This window comes from Chrysemys picta, chromosome 11 (assembly GCF_011386835.1).
Source record: "Chrysemys picta bellii isolate R12L10 chromosome 11, ASM1138683v2, whole genome shotgun sequence".
Classification (NCBI taxonomy): domain Eukaryota; kingdom Metazoa; phylum Chordata; order Testudines; family Emydidae; genus Chrysemys; species Chrysemys picta.
Genome location: NC_088801.1, coordinates 39,467,797 through 39,493,740, shown reverse-complemented (window position 1 = coordinate 39,493,740; position 25,944 = coordinate 39,467,797). Strand labels below are relative to the sequence as shown.

Below are 25,944 nucleotides of genomic sequence, written 5' to 3'. Positions count from 1 at the left end.
TCCGACAGCCAGCAACTGTTTATCACACTGGAGCCAATACCCTCCCAAGGCGGGCTCATGGACCATGAAGCTGGAGAAGGCACCTCTGGTGAGTATACCTTTGTAAATATAATGCATGGTTTAAAAGCAAGCATGTTTAATGATTAATTTGCCCTGAAGACTTGGGATGCATTCGCGGCCAGTACAGCCCCTCCTTTTAAATGGCCAACCCAACGGGTGCTTGGTTTGGGAAAGGAGGGCACTGCTGTTTGAAACCATTCCCACATGTTATGAAGGTTGAAGAAGCCGAAAAATTGTGGCTTACCATGGCTGCCTGCAAGCCGAATTCTGTTGCCCGGCCCTGCATGTGTGATCTCTCACACCAAACCGGCAGGCCCTCAATATCAGAGGCAAAATGCGACCTTGTATCGAAAGCATATATGCTATGTAATGTTAACAGCTTGGCTCACCGTGAAAGAGTCTACCCATTGTTCTCTAAAATGTGTCTTTTTAAATACTACTTTCCCTTTTTTTCCTCCCGCAGCTGGAAATGTTTCAGTGCTCCCCCATCATCTCCGTCTCAGAGGCTAGCGCATTTAAGAAGGCAAAAAAAATCCACTTGCAATGAAATGTTCTCTAAGCTCGTGCAGTCCTCCTGCACTGAAAGCGATCAGCAGAATGCATGGAGGCAAACAATGTTAGAGTCCAGGAAAGCAGAAAATGAATGCGAGGACAGGGGGGACGAGTGAGATGAGAGGTGGCGGGAGCAAGATGAGAGGTAGTGGCAGTGCGATGAGAGGAGGCAGGCTGCAATGCTGAGGCTCCTGGGGGATCAAACTGATATGCTCCAGTATCTGGTGGAGCTGCTGGAAAGGCAGCTCAGACCGCCGCTGCAGGAAAGGAGCACAGGCTGCCGCTGCAGCCCCTGTGTAACCGCCTGCCCTCCTCCCCAAGTTCCATAGCCTCCTCACCCAGATGCCCAAGAACGTGGGGGGGGGGGGGGGGGGGGAGACTCCGGGCACCCAACCATTCCACCCCAGAGGACTGCCCAAGCAACAGAAGGCTGGCATTCAATAAGTTTTGAAGTGCAGTGTGGCCTTGTCCTTCCCTCCTCCCCTCATCCACCACCCCACCCAGTGCTTCCCTCCTCCCCTACCCCTCCCGGGATACCTTGGCAGTTATCCCCCTATTTGTGTGATAAATTAATAAAGAATGCATGATTTTGAAACAATCAGGACTTTATTGCCTCTGCAAGCGGTGATCGAAGGGGGGAGGGTGGTTGGCTTACAGGGAAGTAGAGTGAACCAAGGGGGCGGGTTTTCATCAAGGAGAAACAAACAGAACTGTCACACCGTAGCCTGGCCAGTCATGAAACTGGTTTTCAAAACTTCTCTGATGCACAGCGCGCCCTGCTGTGCTCTTCTAATCGCCCTGGTGTCTGGATGCGTGTAATCAGCGGCCAGGCGATTTGCCTCAACTTCCCACCCCACCATAAATGTCTCCTCCTTACTTTCACAGATATTGTGGCGCAAGCAGCAATAACAATGGGAATATTGGTTTCACTGAGGTCTGATTCAGTAAACTGCACCAGCGAGCTTTTAAATGTCCAAATGCACATTCTACCACCATTCTGCACTTGCTCAGCCTATAGTTGAACAGCTCCTTCCTACTGTCCAGGGTGCCTGTGTATGGCTTCATGAGCCATGGCATTAAAGCGTAGGCTGGGTCCCCAAGGATAACTATAGCCATTTCAGCATCCCCAACAGTTATTTTCTGGTCTGGGAAGTAAGTCCCTTCCTGCAGCTGTTCAAACAGACCAGAGTTCCTGAAGATGCGAGCGTCATGTACCTTTCCCGGCCATCCCACGTTGATGTCGGTGAAACCCCTTGTGATCCACCAGTGCTTACAGTACCATTGAAAAGAACCCCTTATGGTTTACATACTGGCTGCCAAGGTGGTCCGGTCCCAAGACAGGGATTTGCATTCCGTCTATCGCTCCACCACAGTTAGGGAATCCCATTGCAGCAAAGCCATCCACTATGACTTGCACATTTCCCAGAGTCAGTACCCTTGATAGCAGCAGCTCAGTGATTGCGTTGGCTGCTTGGATCACAGCAGCCCCTGCAGTAGATTTACCCACTCCAAATTGATTCCTGACTGATCGGTAGCTGTCTGGCGTTGCAAGCTTCCAGAGGGCTATCGCCACTCGCTTCTCAACTGTGAGGGCGCTCTCATCTTGGTATTCTTGCGCTTCAGGGCAGGAGAAAGCAAGTCACAAAGTTCCATGAAAGTGCCCTTACGCATGCGGAAGTTTTGCAGACATTGGGAATCATCCCAGACCTGCAACACTATGCGGTCCCACCAGTCTGTGCTTATTTCCCGGGCCCAGAATCGGCGTTCCATGGCATGAACCTGCCCCATTACCACCATGATGTCCAAATTGCCAGAGCCCGTGGTTTGAGAGAAGTCTGTGTCCACGTCCTCATCACTATCGTGATCGCACTGTCGTCGCCTCCTCGCCTGCTTTTGCAGGTTCTGCACATACTGCAGGATAACGTGCGAGGTTTACAATGGTCACAACAACAGCGGTGAGCTGAGCGGGCTCCATGCTTGCCGTGCTATGGCATCTGCAGGAGAGCAGAGTTGCAGCAGAAGTGGTGGATGACGATAGATGCCATGAGAATAGATATTTATACTGAACGACGAGAGGACCTGTGAAGTGGATTCATGGCACCAGGAGAGCAGAGTTGCAGCGAAAGCGCTGGATGACTGAGGTCATTTACTCTGTTGAGCTCAGTCATCATTTTACTCAGTTGAGACTGAGCTCATTTACAACAGCAGGAGAGCAGAGTTGCAGCGGAAGTGGTGGATGACGATGGTTTGTAGACCTACTGCACTGTCTGCTGCCAGCAGCACCCATGGCACAACAGCAGCAGTGACGGTGAGCTGAGCTGAGCAGGCTCCATGCTTGCCGTGGTATGGCGTCTGCACGGAAAAAAGGCGCAAAACGATTGTCTGCCGTTGCTTTCACGGAGGGAGGGGCGACTGACAACATGTACCCAAAACCACCCGCGACAATGTTGTAAATGTACACATGTGATAGAACTGATGTTATTGCTAATGATTGTAACTAACTTGTTGCTGATACGAAGAACTATAAAAATGTACAATGTGCATGGTCTTTTGGAAAAGCCCTTGAACGTGTTAAGAGTGGTACATAATTGAAACCCTTATGATTATGCTCTTTGGTTTAACAAGAACACACTTCGTGTTAAAAAGTCTAATCATGTTGAGGCTTCACAGCTAATGCTTAGACATATTTCTAAAACTTTTCACAGCAGAAAATACACTACAAGCTTGAACTGCTGTGCACAAAGGGAAATTGAGGTACAACACCTCACAGCCTTCAGGGCTGAATGCCAGAGTAAGTGCTCTCTGAAGAACATTAATGGCTATGTTAAGTTAATACATAGACCAAACCCTGGAATCACTAAAGTGTTTCACAAAGTATGGGCTAAGTTTTTGGCTGGGGCCAAAGCATGCATCATAATTTGGCCTTACAAAGAATTCAATGTAAACACAGCTCATATCAATGTGGGCAGATCCTTAAGGTGTATCCAGGAGCTATAATTTCGCCCTTCCACACCAGTCTCACGTTGGAAGTGTGATTCATGGCTAGAAAGGGTTAAACATCCTGCAAAATAAATAACTCTCAAAAGACATGTAGGGACCTAATGTTTGTGGTTTTGTGTATTTACATATGTATAAGTAGGGTGGATAGTGTAATCAACAGTCCCTGTCTATGCTGTATTCTGATAATTCAAGGTCAAAAGAACATCCTATCATGTAAATGAATTGTAAACATGGGATATCTCAGGATTCATCTCTCTTTGAAATGTATTGTGAATGGTGGAGGAACAAGCAAATGGCCTTATGTTAATTTGTATCTCTAAGTACCAGTGATGGACCTCCTTCAAAGTCATCCTAATTACCCTTTGTTTCCTGAGGAATTCCAACTTGTCAAAAGACATGAAATTTTATAAAAGATCCTGGGGTCCTGATTCTGTCATCTCAGGTCTGCTTAAGCTTCATCAGGGGAAGTTTGAGTCGCAAGACTGAGGTCCCAGTTATGCCCTGAATATGATATTTGGACATTGGACTGTGACCTATTAATTGAATTCTAAAGGAACTCTTTGCAACTACAAAGCTCACCATCTCTACTATGAATCTGAATCTTAAGAATTGAACTCATGTCTGTATGTATATTGATCTTTTAACCATACTCTCTCTCTTTTGGTTTTTTAATAAATTTTAGTTTAGTTAATAAGAATTGGCTGTAGCGTGTATTTGGGTAAGATCTGAAATATTGACAAATACCCCAAAGTCTGAAAATTGTTATATTATGAACAAGTGTAGTATCACTTTTTAATATCTAATGCTTCTATAGGGATAGCGGTAGGGTCTGCATCCTGCCTTTGCAAGGGGATTGGACTAGACTATCTAAGTATGTTCTGCCTCAGATTACTGTGGTCCTAAAACCAGGCATTTCCTCTCCTTTTTTTCTCCAAGAAGTTCTAGAATTATAAACATTAAAGGGATAATGTCAAGACTGTTAATGTGTCCTGACATTAAATAAAGCCTGGTCACTTGACTGAAGATGGTGCACTATGAGGAGGAATCTACGAAGGCTCTAGTTTGCTTCTGGCAAGTTACAAATATGGCCCTTAATTGGGTGAAGTTTGAACTTCCTATTATTCGTCAGATACGTATGGGTTCCTGCTCTTCATGTTTGTATTTGGAGGAGGTCGGAATTTGTTTTGTTTTTGAGGAAAAATCTAGTTTTCTTATTTGTTCTTTAAATCAAACTGACTGACATGCTTATGAATCAAGCTTTTACAAATTCAAGTATACCTATTGGAATGATCTTTTATTAATAATCTGAATAAAGACTTAATGAAAAGACTGGGTACAAAGTGCTTTTCTGGAATTTGTGAGATCTTAGGCTCTTGTCTTTTTTAGAAGAAACACACTCACTGAGTCAATTTCTACATTGACAATACCTATAATTGAGCACTCTGATCTTATTTATTCAGTGTGCACTGGCAGACTGTTCCAGAAGAGCCTCAGATTTTTGTAAATATTTCACAGTCTTGGGGCTTGTGAAAAATAGTTATTCTTTTATATTTAAATATGTTTGCTCAAGAACGATTGTGTAAAATAAATGGTGGTCATAGGAAAGAGAATCAGTAGTCAAATTCAGCTGGTTTGTGGTGGCTTGGTGAGCTGGTACATTTTGGGTGGACTCCAAAATATAAACTTTAATTTCACAATAGCTAAATCCTTTGCTTTCAAATTCTGAACAAGTGCATGGATGTTTTTCTGAGTCTGAACACAACTTGAAACAGAGCTCAGAGGCATGAACTGCCCCAACTCATCTCAGTACATGTTAACTCTAGAGCATAATTATAATTTGAATATCAATTCTGTTAACGTTCATTGATGCAATTATGCAAAAAAAATGGCATCAGCTGACAATTATTCCTACATTCAGAATATGAAGAGGGATGATCATATGAATATCTGCATAATCTACCGAAAATGGCATCTTGTTTTGGCATCTCAAGCATGGGCTTTGCTTGAATTTGGGAAAGTAACAATACATTTTTCTCTGGATTAAAAACCTTAAAATGAATTCAACCTAATATTTTTAAATATGGGAATCTAACTAAAATGGCAGAAGTGGTTATTGGAGATTAATAGGTGTTGGAAATATGCAATTTAAGTGTTACAATGTTTTGCGTTTTGGGAATGCTGAAATATTATAAGGACACAGTAAGAGTAAAGTTGACCTGAAATTCAGGTTTTGAGAAAAAACAGTAGTAATGTTTCCAGTCATCTCTCTCAGTAGTATTTGCCCTAATATATTAAAAGCAGAAAGTGAGACCAATTTATATGTATGTAGTGCAAGATATAAAGAAAGCAAATTACTAAACATCATAAAGAGTGAAATGTAAACTGTTTAACTTTCTCAATTTTAATTGGAGTATTTTTTACAATTAAGTTTTAAGATGAGTACCTATAGACTATAGCTAAAATCGAATTAAACCTAAACAGTTTTCTCCAGACACAGTTGTGTCCTACCCCATATTCATGGACACAGATTCTATAAAGGCTTGCATAAAAATCCTCTCACTACAAATAGGAAAACTTTCCAGCCTTAGAAATATATTATTTTGGTTGGATGTATCATACTGGTATGTAGGTTAATATGAGCATTTGAGCCCGTGAAAGGTAATGATGAATTCATACATGTGTGGCAGATTTTTTTGGAGGTGTGACTAGAGGATAAGTTTGTTTAATTTCAACATTTGTGATTTAGCACTTTTATTTTCTACTGTGTATATGAGAATCTTGGGTCAGAATTCAATACAGAGCAATATGTGAGGTGTAGCTGACTTTCATGGTCTCTGTAAGGTTTTTTGGCTTACCTCACATTTTACTGTATATATTTTAGACCTTTTTTTAAATTTACACTTCAAAATGTTGAGTATAACTTTTTTTGAAAAGTTAGCAAACTTGTTTTCCCTGCCAAAATCCTTTGGTACTTCCCTGGCTCTCCATGCTGTTTCAGTTTTTCCACACAGTCATTCTCTGATCTTGCTCTGTTTGAAGTTAGTGGGGTTTTTAGAGTTGAAATATTAAAATCTCTTGGGCACCACACAGTTTTTTCTTTTCACCTGCTATCAAAGTAACTTTTTTTTTTTTTTTTTTTTTTGCGGTCAGTTACTACTGTATTAAAATTTAAAAATAGAGGCTTTTCAACTCGGGATCTAAGAAAAAGGGAAGGAGGGATCTTTTTATTGATGATGTGGAGCCCAGAGGCTTGGACAGTCATCTTTCTGTCATCATATTCTTACAAAGAGATGCATTTGGGTTAATGCATAAAAAAAGAAGCTGCAACATCCGTGCCTTACTCCCACCCCCTAAAAAAATGAAGCAACCTCTGGACAAAGTAGAAATGAGTTCCTTAGAAGTAGCTTTGAGTAATGCTTTTCTTTATATGTATCTTCACCAGAAGATGAGTCTCCCAGGGGCACACAGGCTGTGGGACATGCCCATGGGGCGGAGGAGCACCACCCACCTTTCCTGACCCCGGCTTGGTGTCCATCTGCCTGTCCGGCTGTGTCCCTCTCCTGCCACTGCCGCACACTGCTCCTCTGGTTTCCGGCCCAGACCCACCTTTTATGAGGCACATCTCCCATCTGATTCAGCCCCATGAGGCACCACCCCCCAATGACTCACCCCCTCCCAGTCTGTAGATTTGGGGGACTCTGGCCATGATTTGGGTGGGCCATGGCCCACCCGTGGGGCCCTCCCCCCCATTGAAAAAGCCATACAATAAAAATCAGAATTGGTATTTTGGAATTCTGAAACAAAGTTTCTGGAACTGAAATGTTTGGGAAATTTTAGAAAGATTTTTTTCTGATTTGAACTAAAAACAAATCTTGAAATCTTATAATTTCCCACAAACCAGAGATTTAAAGTTTTGACCAGTTCTAGATTCAACATAAGTTAATGTATTTTGCTTCCAAATCTTCTGTCACACCACAGTAATGACTTTCTAGTATACATTACCATCAGTCCACCTATTACCAGTACACAGCTGTTGAAAATGGCTTAACAATTCTGCATTTTCTATGATATTGTTGGTTTGTAAGGGTTAGATAGCTAAGTAAGGGATAATACAGTCTTTCTGTCTTTTAAGGAGTTCCTAATCATTTTCTAATGACGATATTGAAAATGTAGCATGAAAATTACGGCCTTTTATAACTTTAAATGAGAAGTTATGTGGTTCTAATGGTTTGTCTGAATTTATGTAAATACACAAGCATTTAAGCAAATTTGTAATCTGCTTTTTTGTTCAAGGATGTGGAAGGTACGTGAATCCATTGTTTGTTCCACAGGCATAATCTGATTCGTTGTATGAAATGACTAGCCTGCTGACACTTCAACTGTTTGAATAGAAACCCTAAATCACAAAGTAGTTATTATTCTATGCGGTGTTTCATACTTTTAAAATTGATATTTGACTAACTGTACCAATTCAATAACCGCTAACCTAATCAGCATCCAAATTATATTATTTTGTTTTCTCTCTTTTACTCTAGTATACCACTGTTGAGAAAGATGGAGAGCATTACATGACACCAGGAGATTTTGTGCAGAGATACCTAGGACTATATACAGACCCAAATTATAATCCTGAAACACTGCAACTATTGGCGGGAGTAGCAGATCAAACAAAGGATGGGTGAGAACTTTGCTTTCCATTACAAGCATATAATTGGCAAATGATTTAGTATGTCTTCTGGTTACTTTATTGCCTTCTAAAACAATATCTTAGTATTTGTGTTGCGCTGTATGAGCTTAATTGTTTACCTAAATAATGAGATTTTCTCAAATTCAGTAGATAATTTTGTTTCAGATTAGTGAGAATATAGAGTATAACAAAGTATAACAATTTTTAAGGTGCTTTTAACTGAGGGGTTAACATAGTATTTAGTATTTGAAGAAGTTAATTCAGGTCCATGATCAACAACTGTAGAGACTTTAAAAGCAGGCAAATTACGGCCCACGGGCTGGATCTGGCCTGCCAGCTGTTTTAATCCGGCCCTCGAGTTCCTGCTGGGAAGTGGGGTCTGGAGCTTGCCCCACTCCAGCTGGGGAGCAGGGTTGGGGGCCACTCCATACGGCTCCCGGAAGCAGCAGCATGGCACCTTCCAGAGCTCCAGCTGGGGAGTAGGGTCGGGGCCATGCCACGTGGCTCCCAGAAGCAGCAGCACAGCCCCCAACTCCAGCTCCTACATGTAGGGGCAGCCAGGGAACTCCACTCTGCATGCTTCCCCCACCCTAACGGCCACCCCTGCAGCTCCCATTGGCTGGAGCTGCAGGGGCGGTGCCTGTGGATGGGGCAGCATGCAGAGCCGCCTGGCCGCGCCTTAGTGTGGGAGCTGGAGAAGGGACATGCCGCTGCTTCCGGGAGCTGCTTGAGGTAAGTGCCGCCCAGAGCCTGCACCCCTGAGCTTCTCCCCGCGCCCTTGCCCCAGCCCTGATCCCCCTCCCGCCCTCCGAACCCCTCAATCCCAGTTCAGAGCACCTTCCTGCACCCCTTCAAGCACCCCAACCCCCTACCCCAGCCCTGATCCCCCTCCCACCCTCTGAACCCTTTGATCCCAGCCCGGAGCACCCTCCTACACTCCAAACTCCTCATCCGCAGCCACACCCCAGAGCCCTCACCCCCCCCCTGCACCCTACTCCCCCAGCCCAGAGCCCCCTCCCGCACCCTGAACTCCTAATTTCTGGCCCAACCCCAGAGCCTGCACAACCAACCAGAGCCCTCATCTCCTCCTGCACCCCAACTGCAATTTTGTGAGCATTCATGGCCCGCCATACAATTTCTATTCCCAGATGTGGCCCTCGGGCCAAAAAGTTTGCCCTGGTCTTTAGTATCCATAATTAAACACAGCTTGGAAAAATAGAAAAGATGTTATGCAATTTCTGTAGTGTGTGGTCTTTATAATACCTCTCTGCCACCATTCACATACCGATCAAACCACTGAGAACCTCTTGGCAAGAGAGACACCAAACACTTTTTATGTAGGAAGAAAAGTATAACCTAATCAAGATAAGGTTATACTGCACAGAGTTTTTTAATCATTGCTTATGAACAGTAGTCCTTGTTTATAAATTGCTCTCTGAAACTGTATCACAAAATGCACAGTCTTCTAAGATGTATTTTATTTTTTTAACCTACTCTGTTCCAAAGTAGACTTGCCTGCCTGCTCTTCTCCACTGCTGCATTTCGGTGTCCAGGTTTGGCACTATATTGTAGCAAGAAGCATGGATGTTGTTAAAGTGGAGCCAAGAGGTTAAGAAGCATCAGAGCAGAGGTCAAAAATACCATCAGAGAGGAGTGGGCATTTGGTAGAGAAGAGATGGAAGGCTGCTATTAAAATAGAATACAATCTATTTTTTATAGATAAATTTCATTTATTTGAAATTGAAAGCCTCTTATTTTCCTTGGTTCTGTAAGTGTAAATCTGACCCTGGATGGTACTTAGATGTTTTTCGTTTTCCTTTATCGTAGTATTTTAGAATATTTTATTTTATATTGCAAGGACCCTGATCAAAAAGGTTTGGCATCTGCGCTTGATAAATAATATTATCGTTCTATGAAATGCATATAATTTGTGTTAAATAGCGAAGACAGAATTTACTCTTTTTTCTATAGTTACATAATGTTTGTTAAATAAGGTTGCAACATTTCTCCTTGGACTTTTAGGAGGTATTTGATAACCCAAAGAAGTTACATTACTGTCTCTAACACATGGATGTAATGGGATGTATCACCAGCAATATGGCTGAAGATACATATCTTTTTGAAATCATGATCAGTAAATAAGCAAATCTGTAATATTTTGCTTTCTCCCATAGCTGTTGGTCATCTTTTAGAAATGTGTTTATTTGAAGAGTGGTTTTTTAAAAGGACCTTTTGTACAGTTAGGAATCAAGAGTGTCTTTCACTTCTTATAGCAGACCCTGAGACTGAGAAATTGCTGGTTTTCTGCCACTTTCTGTTTTGTGTGTAGTTTTTTGTTTGGACAGTATTGTTCAGAGTGAGATCAGTGTATTCATGCAGGCGATAAAATATGATGAAATAATGTGTAACTTATTATCCGGAGTTTGGATTTTTACAGAGACAGAAGAAGTTGGAAGGTGGCCAACGTATTTGAGCATTAACATGTCCAGACTTAGCTTGCCTTCCCAGTTTTTGAGCATTTCTTTGCTCATTGGTAATGGTCATTTTAGCTCCCGCCATGAGTAAAGGCCGATATTTCCAGCCTTATATGCCAACTGTAAAGAAGCAAAAACTCCACCACTTGTTGGAATAAATGTAGTTTACATCTATTGATCATGAAATCTGCTGCTTAAAATTCAGAAGAGCAAGTACTTATGACATCTTAATATTCCACCTTCACTAGTGTTTGGATTTTTGCAGTTGAGAGCTTTCATATCAAAACATTCTCAAAATATGAATAGGACTAGTAAAATATGGTTTAAATCTTGATTGGTATTTACAAATTAATGCAATATTCTCTTTTTTATTCACTTACTGTTTCATTTTTATGAGGCTTGAGCCTGCTCTCCAGAATATGACAATCTACACCTTGGAAAATGAGCTCACTGGTTAATTTTTGCAAAGTACAGAGTGAAGCATGCTGCATATTAGAGGGCAAAAATTATCTCTAAAATCTGTTTTAGATTATTTAACAGGATACAAAAATGTGATTAAAATAATCTTGCTTGCATAAAACTTTAATCTTTTTTCAGATTTACTTGTAGGCATTTTAACATTCTTTTTGGATGCTTTCTTTAATACATCCTTCTCTTCCACTCACAATGTAAGCAATTAATGTTGTGTACTTGAGATTCTTAGTTGAAAGGGTCTAGAAAAGTGTTTCTTTTCTCTTCCTGTTGCCATCATCCAAAATTGGTGGGAGACAGGAACTCAGAGTTGGATTTATTTAGGAGTCCTGGGTTCAGATCCTAAAAGAGTCACAAATGAAAATACATTTGGTTTTGTCCTAGTTTATAGTTCTGATTCAGATGAAGAATACTGTTTCATCTGATTATTAGTCTCAGTTCAGGAAAACACATAACTAAAATAGGATTTTAGGCTAACATTGAGTTGCATTTTCAGAATTATGTGAGACAGTTCACACAGCACCAGACTGCTGCATGCTTAGTGCCAGAGTGTTATTTCCTCACCGCTAAAAACACAAAATTCATCTAGAAATGAATGTGATTAGGGAACAGAAAAAATAAGGATTTGATTATATATCATATTTGCTTGTGAGGGACGTCTGAAATAGTAATTTGGTGTTATAAATAACTTTTGTTCAAAAGTAGAAGTTATTAGCAAAATAGGATGATGTGAATTGCAACTTAAATGTGAAGTTTTAGGTGTACAATTAAAAATAAAATGACTTTATGCATTATATGCTAATAACTGATGATGTGATGGGGAACTATTATTGTGTGATCTGGAATACAAAATATTTGGACACTCAGTTGTCTGAAACTGCTCCTTCCAGAATCTTTAGATGTATATTTATCTGTAGTCAGGATTTTTTCATGTGAAAGATTTATTCTGTGCCTATATGGTAACAACATCAGGTTTATCCCTGAATTTTTTTTCCAGAAACATCTTCTTTTATAGCCTTCATCGTGAGTCTTAGCATCTTATACCAAATTTTAGTCTTTGATAACTGTATTATTTCTACAGGTAGTTTCATGTATAACATTATTAATTATTTTAGTCTACAACCAAATTGTAATAATACATTATACACTTTTCCGAGGATCTAAAATTGCTTTACAATGTTTAGGTAAGCATTAATGTCCCTTTTGTGTACACTACACACAGAGAGCTAAAGCGACTATCCAAAGTCACACTGCAGATCAATGGCAAAACCTGGGAATTGAACCAAGGTCTTATGAATAACCATTAACTAGTCTGCCCCTAAAAATTAAGTTCTCAAATTTTAAGTAACTCAAGAAGGATTAACAATCCTAGAAAAAATGGTCAAGAATAATCAAAATTTATGACAGTTCTGGAAAAAGATGGAGTATTTGGGGACCAGTTTGCTTTAGGTGCACCGTAGAAAGTGTTTTTTTTTTAAATAGTTGTTCTGTCCTTTAGTTTGATACATTTGTCATTTTTTGGGATTGAACTCACCAACAGCAGTGTTTGGGCTTTCTTGGTAGAGGGCGCCTTTTGAAACCTCCTAGTTGTTGGTGCTCTCCCACAATCCAGAACTGACGGTCTTCAGGACACAATGCAAGTTTTGTATATTTGGTTTAGTTTCTTGTTTACTTTATCCCACAGTTTGGCTATCAACCTATTTAAAAGATGTTGTTTCTCAGGGGCTAAAATCTAATTTGCCTATCTTTAATCTGGAGTAAATTGTGTGTTGTGTAAGACTGGATGGTAGTCTGTCCTTTGGATGGATGTAACTATGTTGGTAATTGCATAGTTCTTGTTCCCATTCTAATTTTTCTTGGTTAAAATCTGATAAATAGAACCAGGGCCCTTAGATTTCAACTTTTCCAAAATCATCACCTTGTGGAAGAAACTCGTTTTTGTAAATTGTTAGACTGGTGGTCTGTGATAGAAATGTCAAAATTGAGATTTTTCCTGTGTTTAGTGGCCCATAATGTTGGTGCCATATTTCTAGATTCTAGTTCAGTGGGAATATGGAAACTAAGGGATCTTGTTATAAGGTTCTGCATTTTGGTTAGTGTATATATAAGGGCTAGATGAACTAATGGCTACTATGGCCTAATTCATTAAACTGTTTCATAAAATATGCATCTGTCCAATTGAGGTCTTCGTACATGAACTGTCCCTGTGCAAAATAACTGCTATGCTTAATTCACTGAGTTCATCCTTTAGCATTGAGAGTACTGGAAGGCTATATTTTGTAAATTGAGATCAATAAATATTTTTTTGAGAATTCTTACCTTGACAATCTGCAGAAATGTTATGCATGTTACTTTATTCTATAGATGCAGTTCATTTTTGTGGTTTAAACTTATTTTGGAGATTACAATGAAAATACAAAAAATACCTAACTGATGTTAAAATAAAGTAGATAAAGAAATTAATGATGGAATGTGAATAAAATGGGCTTTGTGCTATACTGCAACTATTTTTCTAGACACATGCTAATTTGAAATTCAGAGCTGTTGCAATTATACACGTTTTGCTTGCTTAATTTTAAAAGTAGTGTATTATTTCAGTGTTCTTAAAGGAATTTCAAGGTATGTTTATATTCTACATTTTGTGAGGAAAATCTCATTTCAGTTTGTTCATAAAAAATCCAACTTTTTCTGGGACAGCATGTGGCAACCCTCTAAATTTAATTTCAGCAGAAATGCTTTGTTACTTGACACTTTGTAAATTCAAGTAGAACAGCACTTGAAAAATAATTATGAAGTATTAAATACTAGGTTTGTACTGAGAGTTCTGTCCACAGATCTGAATGCAATTGGAAACTGAGTCACGGGGTTGTGACTTCCTAAGGCCACACAGCACATTTGTTCCCATTTTTAACGTAGAATCAGGTTTCTTGACACCTGTTCTTAATCTCTGGAGAATTGTGAAGCCTTCCAAATTATCAAACCCCAACCTTCCTGGCCCTTGTTGAATATCTTTTAAAGCCTTTAACTTCTGTTTTTCCTTTGTAGGTTGATCTCCTATCAAGAGTTTTTGGCATTTGAGTCAGTTTTGTGTACTCCAGATGCAATGTTCATTGTTGCTTTTCAGTTGTTTGACAAGAGTGGCAATGGAGAAGTGACATTTGGTAAGAATACTCACAGAAAGCACTTTAACAGATTAAGGTCAATAGTTTAGATTGCAAGAATGGCCAAGACTCCCTGGAAAACTAATTTGAAATGCATATTGTTCAGCACATAGGGTATCTATAGGTAAAATTTTTCATTTTTTCAAAGTGTTGGTTAGAACACAAGCGTAAGAAATCCAGAAATGTAATTACTATATTTTGTTGAATCATTGACTCTTACACATTTCTAAAATAGGTGGTGCAAAACTTGCTTGTGCAGGACTGTCCTGAAACACAGTGAACTATGGATACTAATTCCTTCATTCCTGAAGGGATTTATGTAAGAAGTTAAGGATCTCCATGTACCACCTTTGGAGAACTGTTACTACATTTATTGAGAAGATAATAGGGTTGCAGGTAGAAATGAAGATGTTCTAATTCATGTTCTAGAAATCCCGATTCAATTTTCCTGTTTTAGGGATAAATTCTACTCTATCTGATATGGGTACAACTCCTGAGTTGAAGCCATGTAAATAAGAATGGAATTTGGCTTTTAGACTTTTATTGTTCCAGTCTAATTTTTATCATTGATTAAGAACTGAACTGAACAGGATTCTGTAGGTGAAAGATTTTCATTTTATCATGTTACTGAATAGGTAAAAGCTTACTGATTATAATAGATTGTAGATTTGTTATTTAATGTTAAATTAAAATAATGTATATTTAGATTAGAAAATATTTAATGCTGAGAATTTTAATAAATGGAGTGAGACATGTTAATTTTATCCAAAAGAATAAAGCTTTCAATAAAGATAATGCAATTTATGCTTGGATTTGTGGCCACTTACTGTCTGTACCGGCAATTTCTGAACATTTTTGCATCAATTTTTGAGGTGGTGATGAAACTCAAATCATGCATTATACTTTTTTTTTCTTCAGAAAAAGGCTCTATAGTACTGCTTGAATCATTACTTGTATAAAAAGAAGAACAGGAGGACTTGTGGCACCTTAGAGACTAACAAATTTATTAGAGCATAAGCTTTCGTGGACTACAGCCCACTTCTTCGGATGCATATAGAATGGAACATATATTGAGGAGATACTTGTATAAAGTGACATGATTAACAAACAGGGCAAAATATTAAGCACTCAGGGTCTGCCACATCCTAAAGAGAAATAATATGTAAGAACTTCGTAAAAAGAAACAGTAAATTCAAGTACTAGCTAGCAGTCAAACTGTCAAAGCAATCCATTAAATTAATTCTTGCCAAAAAAAAGTGATGATGCCCCGATTTCTCACAAAAGTACATGAACAGAGTCAAGTTGAAACAGCTGGTTCCAAAAATGAGTTAAAAGTAATTTCACAGAGTATACGTGCCCCTGTGTCCCTCTCTGCCAATTTTGGTGGTTTTACGATCAGAGCTTCCTATTGTTAAATTGTGTTTTTCCTCTTCTGTTGCTGTATTAAAGGATCACAAAACAAGGGAAACTGACTAGACACAAAGTGTTGTCAAATGCACAAGGTAATCTGTAAAAATAGATACAAATTTGTCTTCTTACAATTATTATAATGTTAGTTGTAAAAATACAACTAAAACCAACCTTTCAGATAGAATTGTGATTTTTAAGTTGATACTCCTTTTAACAGCAGAGTGCTGTAGGGAAGTTTTATACTACTGCCCCCAGTTCATTACTTTTACAAAATATACCATAGTGCAATTACTAGTATATTTTATAGTTAGTGGTGTACTGTGAAATGTTTTAATTCTTTATAATATATGTTTTGTGGTGCAGTACCCCTGACTTTCTTTTGTTGCTTACTTGGCAGTTTCCCTTGGCAATTTTCCTATATGTAAAATGGGATACTTAACCACCTTCACAGGGTTATTATGAGTGTGTAGAGTATGGGGGAAATATAAAGCACTATATAATTTCATATGAAATACTCACATTTGCTAATCAGCAGTTGGTCTCAAATCACTTTTGTGAATTAAGGAGATGCTTCTGTATTGGTTTATTTCTGGGCTCCCCCCCCCCCCCCCCATCACCTATGTATCCGACAGTGGGTTAGCTTCATATGAGTGCAGGAGACCATTTCAGTTATGTCAAATTAGGAAACTCTCCAAAGACCTCACGAGACGAGATCATGGTGAAGTGTGATATTTCCATTTTGGCTCTTTGCTTCAAAGAATCTTACAAGATATTTACTCCTCGTGGGGTGAGGGGAGAAGATCAGTTTTCTTTGGTTTGTAATTTTTGACCTTAGCCAATCAGAAGTGTGAATAAACAAAGCTATTACCCATTGCTTGACCAAAATACACACACTTAATTGTGACGTGTATATTAATCTATGTAGTGTACAAGGTTTCTATTCATGTATGTCATGTCCCATATGTATAAATATTTATAATGTAGAGAATTATTAGAAATTATACTGAAATGGAATAGAGCTAGTCAACTAGAGCGCACGATTGGTAGACAGTTGTAGAATCATAGAATATCAGAGTTGGAAGGGACCTCAAGAGGTCATCTAGTCCAACCGCCTGCTCAAAGCAGGACCAATTCCCAGCTAAATCATCCCAGCCAGGGCTTTGTCAAGCTGGGCCTGGAACTGTGGTTACATTTCAATGACACAATAGGTAGATTCCTTCACTCTGATTTTTTTTCTCCCCTTTAGGCTTGACCCTGCATATATACGCATGACAAATGTGGCCATCTTAGCATCTTGCTGTTTTTCTTGCCCTCTTTCTGTCACTCTTCTACTCTTGCTAGCTCTTGATAAAACGTTTGTGCTCTACTCCCAATGAGTAACTTGTTTGTTAAATTATGTGTAAAGCTTTTACACAGAAACACCTAAAATCTCAGAGAGAACAAGGGTGACAGCTTTATGTTTATATAGAAACTATTTGTCGGAACGATTGATCAATTATCAGTGGATAACATATGTGAGATTATACATTACTGAGAATTGTCTAAAATCTAAATTTATTGAAATAAAAGAAAAAGGGGGGAAACGATTAGTAGTCAATACCTAGTTGAACAAGTCACAACCTCATTTAAACCATTCATTCTTGTTTCAATCTTGGCTGTAATAGAAAGAAAACAATTTTTGAGAAAGTATCAGAGGGATAGCCGTGTTAGTCTGGGTCTGTAAAAAGCAACAAAGAGTCCTGTGGCACCGTATAGACTAACAGACCTATTGGAGCATAAGCTTTCGTGGTGAATACCCCATGCATCTGACGAAGTGGGTATTCACCCACAAAAGCTTATACTCCAATACGTCTGTTAGTCTATAAGGTGCCACAGGACTCTTTGTTGTTAATTTTTGAGAAAGGGATTTAGCATCCCTTAATGATAAACATGCTAAGGATTTGTGAAATCACAGTTCACCTTTAGAATACTTTCAAGTCAGGACTTTTCCTAGTCAGGTAATTCTAAGACCCTGGTTGATTTATTTTTTTACCTTCATTGATGGTGTCTACTTCACTGATGATAAGCCGTCTTAACTTGAAAGAAGTATTTAAAATAAGATATAAAACAAATGCTACAAAACTGAGAGAATTTTACAGATTTTTTTCTATACATTTTTAGTTGAAACTGAAATTGGGTTAGAGCAAATGTTCATGTTGGGTAGTTTTTGCCTTTCACCTCTGTCTTCTGAGATAACCCAAACAGCTGTGGCTTTGCTTGATGCTAAGCAGATAATCCCCATGCTGGGGGGTAAAAGTGACTGGAACCCATGATTGCCAAGACTGCTTAAAATTTCTCTAGAAGTAGGTATTTGACTGGAAATCAAAGGATTCTTCTTGAACTGTCAACTGAGTAAACTTTAAACTGATCTGGATTGTGTCACTTAACTGGCGTTTACAAGTCCAAGCACTTTCTTCCAATTTTTCACCTTTTCATGCAGAGGCTAAAAGGACAGCCATTCTCTGAAACCATGGAATGTTTCAGAGACTGATTTTTAGTTAAACACCTGAGCTATCTTAAAAGCTTGTAGCTCTGAAGAGCAGAAGAACAGATAAAATAACCAAAATTGTATACTGTTTTACAGTTTTCCTGTTCATGATTTCCCAGTGTTCAGTTTTAAAATTCTTTTGGAGCAAGTTGGAAGGTATTTGGATACCTGAACGCTGACTAATGCAAGGCATTTAAATATTGTTGCTCAGAGCAAAAAAAAAAAGACTGTCTCCTAATCTCTTATGAAAGCATTTACAAAAGCTTTGTCTATACTGTTGTAGATGGATGGGATTATTAACCAAAATTCTGATTTAAACCAGTGAATTTACTCCAACAAATGTAATAAATTACTCCTTGGGAAAGAGACAGTTAAATCTTCCTTAAGAGCAAGAAACAGTAGAGGTTTTGAGAGTGCTGGAGGATGGGGAGGGGGTGAGGAAGAGTGAGTGAGAGGTAGTTGAGAACACTTCAGTATAACTGTTTGTTTTCCTATTTTGCCAACCCCAAATGCTCAAAAATCATGAGTCAGGCTTTAAAACTAACTCATGAGATTGGATAAAAAAAACCCAAATTTTAAATACAACACAGCAACACACCTTCATGTTAAATTTAGTGTACATTTATTACCTAACCTGAGCTTGGTTTCTGTTTAACGTGGTATCATAGGTACATGCAGTGAATATGGGAACATGATGGACTCATCAATGCATTTTAGTTATTTATGATAATCCTGGTAGTTCCTGTGAAATTAGAAATGGCACCCTTCCTTTCTTTGGTCCTTCCACCTGGTTTTCTGTTTAATCTTTCTTCTATCCCACTACCCTTTCTCCTCTCCAGTCTAACAACTAGAACCACTCAGCATAATCTGTTATCGATCGGTGAGAGGCACCCATTCGGTTTTAATAGTAAATAGTTTAAAATCCAGGGACAGTTCTTGAACCTTCATCGTAGTGTTAATTTACAGAACAGGAGCTCAGCTGCAGAGGAAGCAGTAACTTGTAAGTGTTCATTTACACAAAAATGATTAATTCATTACCTTTGTACCTTGGCCACTACTAATAATGGTCCTGACCTTTTAAATAGGAATAGAAATATGTTTCCATTCATTTTCATTCCTATTTATACACCCCATGCACCACCCTCTTCCCACTCTCCCACCTCAACACTAGCAGGCATACTGCTGCATTTGTTACACTTGGGGTATGGCTATACAGCAGATGGGAGGGTACTTCCCAGAATGGGTAGACAGATACGTGCCTGCTCCGCCTGAGTGATTGTGCTAAAAAGAACAGTGTGGCCACAGGCAATAATGGCAGCAGCTGGGGTGGCTTGCTCATGCTGCTGAAGCCATACAGCTATTTTTAGCATGCTAGTGCATGGCTGTCTACCTGAGCTGGGAAGCCTCCTCCCAGTTGCTATGAGGACATACATACCATTGGATTCCTTCCTCTGTTACTCCCTAACACACCACCTGCGCAACACCCCCAGGGAGCTTTTCAGACAGACTTTTGTTTGTTATTTGCAAATAACAGCAGGTTTTTGTTTCGATTTTTATCCTGAAGGTGGAAGTGTATGAAATAGCAAAAACTGATCATAGCAACCCTTTAGAAATGCATTGCTTACATTAATGCTTAGATTTTTAGTGATGGGGACCATAAAAGAACCTGGATAGATAAATAAAATCTCACTTAAAAAACCCCAAACATTGACGTGTTTATGCTCATATTTGTGGAATGGATTTTGCCTGTAACTTTAGTGTGACCTTTTGCTTCATGAGAGGTGATAGGGAGTTACAAGCTCTGCCATGCAGGCTGGCAGAGTGTAGAACTTCTGTGAAAGCTCAATTGTGGTTTTTGGGTGGGCTGTATTGGAGGCCTCACAAACTATAAGCATTGCCTATATAAAGTGATGAACTTGTACTTACAGTGAGCCTAAAGTTTCAGGCTCAGTTACAAGCTTTAATGCTCCCAGATCTTAAATTTTGGGAGAGGTCAAAAAGAGAAGAGAGAACTCGGAACCCAGGGTTCCCAGCCAGGATCACTTAAAAGGCCTCTTGGATTCTGTGCACTATCCAATGTACCCCAAAAGGTTGAGACAAAGCTGATAACCCCGTCACATGGACATCTTACAGAATGACTCCCTTCTCCTTGTTCCAAGGAAATGTCTTCAACTTTTGATGAAATTTAATTCATTTTAAGTGTTTTTCAATTTAAAGTACAAGCATTTTGTGTAAGACACGTTGGAGTAGCTATCACCCAAGGGCCAAGATGTCCAACAGCCAGTTTTGGCTCTGTGCTTACCCTAGTGTTAAATTGTTGGTGAGGGCTGCTGCCTTTCCTTTTTTTAATGTATGTGCAATAGCATAGTCTGAGTCCTGAAGTTTACATTCTGCCGAAAACATTTAAAATCCAAAAATCTGCAGGCTGATCCTAAATTTGTGATGCAACATAGAATTTCCGTTGTGTGCATTTCCAGTGGCCTTAGCCATAACTAGAATATGCTAAGCACTATACTAACTTACATTCTAGCCTAAATTGCTGTACAATTCAGCTTGATTAGCCCTCTGCTCAGTGAAAAGCCAAGATTAAAAGATAAGGGCTATTGGAGATTGTCATGATGTAGGTGCAGTGTTAGAGCTACATGGAGCAACTTTCATTATTCCTGGTTGCAGCTGATATTCCTATTTGTTTACAGTTAAAAAAAAAAAGTACACTATATAAAAGTAAAACAGATATGTAAATAGAAACTTTCAGCACTATAGCTCAGATCAAAAGGATTGAGTAGCACTGTTATGATTCTGCAGTAATATAGCCCCTTCCCCCCTTGTGGGTGGGTGGGTTAAGGGGATGATGGTTGTGCTCAATTGTACATGTGTTCTGTTTGGGTTCTTATACCATGCTCCTCATCTTTGTATCTGCGTGCCTGGAACTCAGAATTGGTATTTAGCCTCTTCACCTGAAATTGAATGTTGTCTGAAAAGGACCTTCTTTTGGAGAAAATTTACTGAGCCTCACAGGTACTGACTTTGGCCCTATCTTCAAAATATTTGAAGGTGGTTGGACAAAATCTGGTATGTGCAGCCTTCAAATAAATGCTGTTCAGATACAGCTATAATTTGCTTTAAATGTTTAGGTGGAAAATTTCTGCGGCAGTCATGTAAACATTTTGTCTAAGCACTTGCCTCTAATTTGGAGCTAGTGCACTGGAATGCTGGAGCTATGGGTTTGTATGTGGCTTTCGGATTATCACTCCTGGGGCTGATGGTAGATTCGATGCATCACAGGGCTGTGTTCTGGCCATGCCATTTGTATGGCAGCCCCCATCCAGGCTGCATCATGGAGCTACATTGATATCTGCCTTGGAGGAGAGTATCTGTCCAGCAAAAGGTAATTCTACCACAGAAAGGTTAGCAAAGACTGGGAAGAGACTTCAGTAAATAAGCAGCATGGATTGATGGGGACAATGAAAAACTTCTATCAAATTGTAATAAAATGGTGTTTTTTACAATTTTTTTTAAAGTTTAGTGAATTGCTGTCTGATCTCTTTCTCATGTGTATGGTTCTATCAGAGATATGAACTGCAAGTAGTTTATCTTTGATAATTTGCTGACTTCTGTCTTGGGAAATAAAAGGAGTACACGTACCTTAACATTAGCCAATTTTATCAATTTCTGTTGCTATAAATACTCTGTCAGCTTAGAGTAGAAATGTAAGTACCTGCACCTGCTGTGATAGAACAGATTAAAGAGAAAAATTAGAGCATGGTACAGTGTGACAAATGTGCTGGTGGACATCACTTCATTCACAGTCACCAGAGTATGACCATACTTCTGAAACCTCCCTTGCCACTGCACTGTTATTAGTTGTACATGAATTTGGGATGATTGCACTTCCCTTTGATGTGAGAAAGGAACTGACAAAACTGGATAAAATAAGAAACCAGTAGTTGGCATAGTGTGTCAAGAGGGTAATATTATCAGGAAATAACAATTCCATCTATTGTGAATGAGTCTCATATTCTAATGCCTCTCCCATGATAGCTGACGACTCTGTAATATGTTTTTGAGCATTATAGTTATAATTCAAACTGCTAATTGTTTCTATGAATGACTTCTGTAGTGTATTTTGAATGTTATGTACAAAGTCTGTGGAACAAAATATAAGGTATCAAGTGGGTTACTATCTCCAGCTTCCTAAAAGATATTCAATATATACTAATAATTGTTAGTCCTTTTTGATAGTCCTAAACAAATATCATTAAGGTTGAGCCAGATTTTTAACAGTATTTAGGCACCTAGCAGGGTTTTGAAAAGTACCTAGGTGCCCAACTTCCAAATCAGTGGAAGTTAGGCACCTATTTACATCTTTAGTCACCTAGATAACAGGCCAGATATTTAAAAGTATTTATTGAGAGCCAGTTATAAAACCTCATAGAAAACATTGAGAGGAGGAAATTCATTCTCAGAGCTATAAGTAGTTTCTGGGGAAAATGCTTAAAGGAAGAGTTATGCAAAGATTGAGGGTTTGTCCTCAGTGCTTAATTCTTATTAAAATAATTGAGAGTTTTATCTGTATGCAGGCCTCTCTTTTAGAAGGAATGTGAATAATTCCATCTGATAAAATCAGTTCCATTTACCTTTAATTTTTCCTTTTAAGTTGCAGACATTTTGAAATAATAGTTGGAGGACTGTGGATAAATATTTTTAATCACCCAATTTTTTCAGCACATTGTTTCTAGACTGTTATTTTTCTTGTTTTTACAGTCAAAAGGAAACTCCAAATACTTACATCACATTTTCATGACAAGATTTGAGCACTTTGCAAAAGCGAACATCAAGATGGGGGAAACAGTTACAAGTTTAGGGTTTATCTACACTACAAACACAATTGGATCAGTGGACCCAGTTACAGCACTAGTGTCCCCTGTCTCAATTACAACATGGTGTCCTTTTGCTAGCACTGCAGGGGACAACACTGACCTGGCTGTATTGGTAATGCATGAAGATCCTAAGTGACTTGACCGGGAGTTCAGTGGTAGGTTGGGGAATAAATCCAGGTCTCCTGGTGTTTGGTCTCTAGCTATAAGTAGTAGGTTTATTGCCTCCCATTAAATTAAGAGCTCTGAAACAAGTGCAGCAAAATGTGTTTGACTCATTTCCTTTTGTGCATAATTGTTCTCTTTTTCTCACCCACTGCACCTTAGGAATTTTTGACTACTTACATTTATATCAACCTGTTTTTATTATTTGACTGCTATTACCTATTCCTGGTAACTTTATTATCATTTTGTCCTCATTTAGCAATCTCTCCTTTAAAATAAATATATAATCTATAATGTGAGGCAAATAATATAACCAAAAACCCAATCTTGTACATTAGTTAATTGATCTGGGACTCTGGCACCTTCCATAGATTTCCATTCGTCCCTCTTTCCTTCCTTCCCACAATGATTTCTCATACACTGAACCAATAAAGCCTCTACAATCATGGATTAGCATTGACTCATGTAAAGAAGACAGCTATAGATCCGAAAAGCATATACTTTAAAACATGAACAAACCAACTGATCACTTAATGTAGAGAAGGGAATGGATTTCCTTCAAAGTAAGTCTGTGATGGAAAAATGGACAAAAGATATTGCAGCCCACATCTGTGAATTTTCCTTTAGAAACAGAGTAGATAACTGTGCTCACAGGGTAAGAGTCCTCTAATAATATAACTCTAATACTATTGATTAATGTAAATTCAAACAACGTTAAATAAGCTCGCTAAGTTGTTAACTGAAAAGAGAAGTGGTCCCGTCTTAAAGAAAATATTTTCTCATTTCTCTTTTAACTTAAGCTGTGTGGTGGGCTTTTAAATTAGTTTAGTTTCACAAGCAAATATAGAATTGATTTAAAAGTTAGATGTTTTGAGCTGAATTTAGAAAAATATGTGCTAGTCTAATTTGCATGTGTCCAATTTGTGTGAACAAATGTCCATTTGGCCATTTGCACACATATACCAGGCTTGTATGCACATAATACCCCATATAATTTTTCTGTATAGGGCTTTGTTACTAAGGACAAATATGCTATAGGATTAGGCATTGATTTGTTGTACAGTACACACAATAGAATTCCATACCCTAAAACATGTTTTTCCCCCTCTACTTCATTTAAAAGGCGACATCTTTAATTTCACTTATCTTAAAACATTTTAATAACTGAGACTACCAATCATGTTTTATAGGGTTTGATTTCTGTGTCAGGGCCATATTTTATGACACTATCAGAAGCTTTTAATAAGGTGCTTTCTGCTGAGCTAATGATATGCTTTAGGTGGCATTTCTTAGGCCTATCTTCAATAGACATATTCAGGCTAGTGTGAATGTAATAATCAAGTCTCAATCAAACCATACTTAGTATGACAAATATTGCATTAGACAGTGATGTAGGTATTCATGCTTTTGATAAAAGGCTTAATTTGACTCCTTGCAGAAATGGGGAATTACTATTGATTTTTGTATCAGAGTATAAAGTAGCAGCTATTTATAGTGCACAAGAGAAATTGCTTCTTAATTAAAATTAAATGTGAAATTATTAATTCCATGGCTTTACATAGTAATATACAAAGTTGAGTATTAAATTCTGTAGTAAATGTGTTCTTACGTGTGGCTCTGAATATGCAACTTAGAAATTACTCTAAAGTGACCAGACTACAACACTTTCTAAATGGTCTTATAAAACTTTGCTTGTTTTCTACCAGTAACAGTTAGGCAGGGTGAAATATTTTATCCTACAACTCATTTGCTTTTTTTCCCCTCCCAAGAAAATGTCAAAGAAATTTTTGGACAGACCATTATTCATCATCATATCCCTTTTAATTGGGATTGTGAGTTTATTCGACTGCATTTTGGACACAACAGGAAGAAGAATCTTACCTACTCGGAGTTTACACAGTTTCTGCAGGTCAGTTATTTATTTTTCTTTCTGTGCATAATTGGCCATCAGCTCCGTCACTTGTGCTGCATTAATGCCATTATAAATTAGTTTTATTACATGGTGGTGAGAGATTTGTTGTCCAGATAGACTAATTAGAACACAGCTAAACTATCATTGTACCATACCGATTATATAATAAGATCACATACAGTTCATTAGACTTTGGTCCACCACCCTGTTGGAGGGCAGGATTAATTTTGTTTCTAAAATATCCCCTCATTGAGGAGTGTGAGTGTCTGGTCCTGCTCCTGTTGGAGTTCAATGGCAAAACTGATTTCAGTGGGGAAAGGATTGGGCCCTGAATATCTCCACTGGCTGTTACTCCGTAGCTTCCCATAACACTTTGTTATATTGATTAATTTTTCATTTCGCTTCATAAAGTTTTTCCTATTATTTACCCTACATTTCCCATAATGCACACTACGTCACCTCAGAAGTTTAAGACCCTTGTGCCACTCATTCTTAATTAAGGCCAAACTCATAGTAAGCCAGAAGTCTTCCTTTCAGAGGTTTGCTGAAGAATGCTATGGGGAGAGGACTTTAAAAGTATTCACTCCCAGAATCATACTTCAGAGTAGAGGGGGAAAAGGAGTTGTCAACTATAGAGAGTAAGAGAAA

The 25,944-nt window shown here is 38.7% G+C and overlaps 1 protein-coding gene across 10 annotated transcripts in view; it reads left to right on the top strand.

The window, feature by feature from the left end:
- Positions 1-25,944, top strand: part of SLC25A12 (solute carrier family 25 member 12) — an 83,446-nt gene that overhangs the window by 11,375 nt on the left and 46,127 nt on the right. For all 10 annotated transcript variants that reach the window (XM_065560773.1, XM_065560770.1, XM_065560769.1 and 7 more), the window contains exons 3-5: positions 8,148-8,290; positions 14,290-14,405; positions 25,154-25,293. In XM_065560773.1, the coding sequence (XP_065416845.1) occupies positions 8,148-8,290; positions 14,290-14,405; positions 25,154-25,293 (399 nt within the window). The remainder of the gene's footprint in view (positions 1-8,147; positions 8,291-14,289; positions 14,406-25,153; positions 25,294-25,944) is intronic.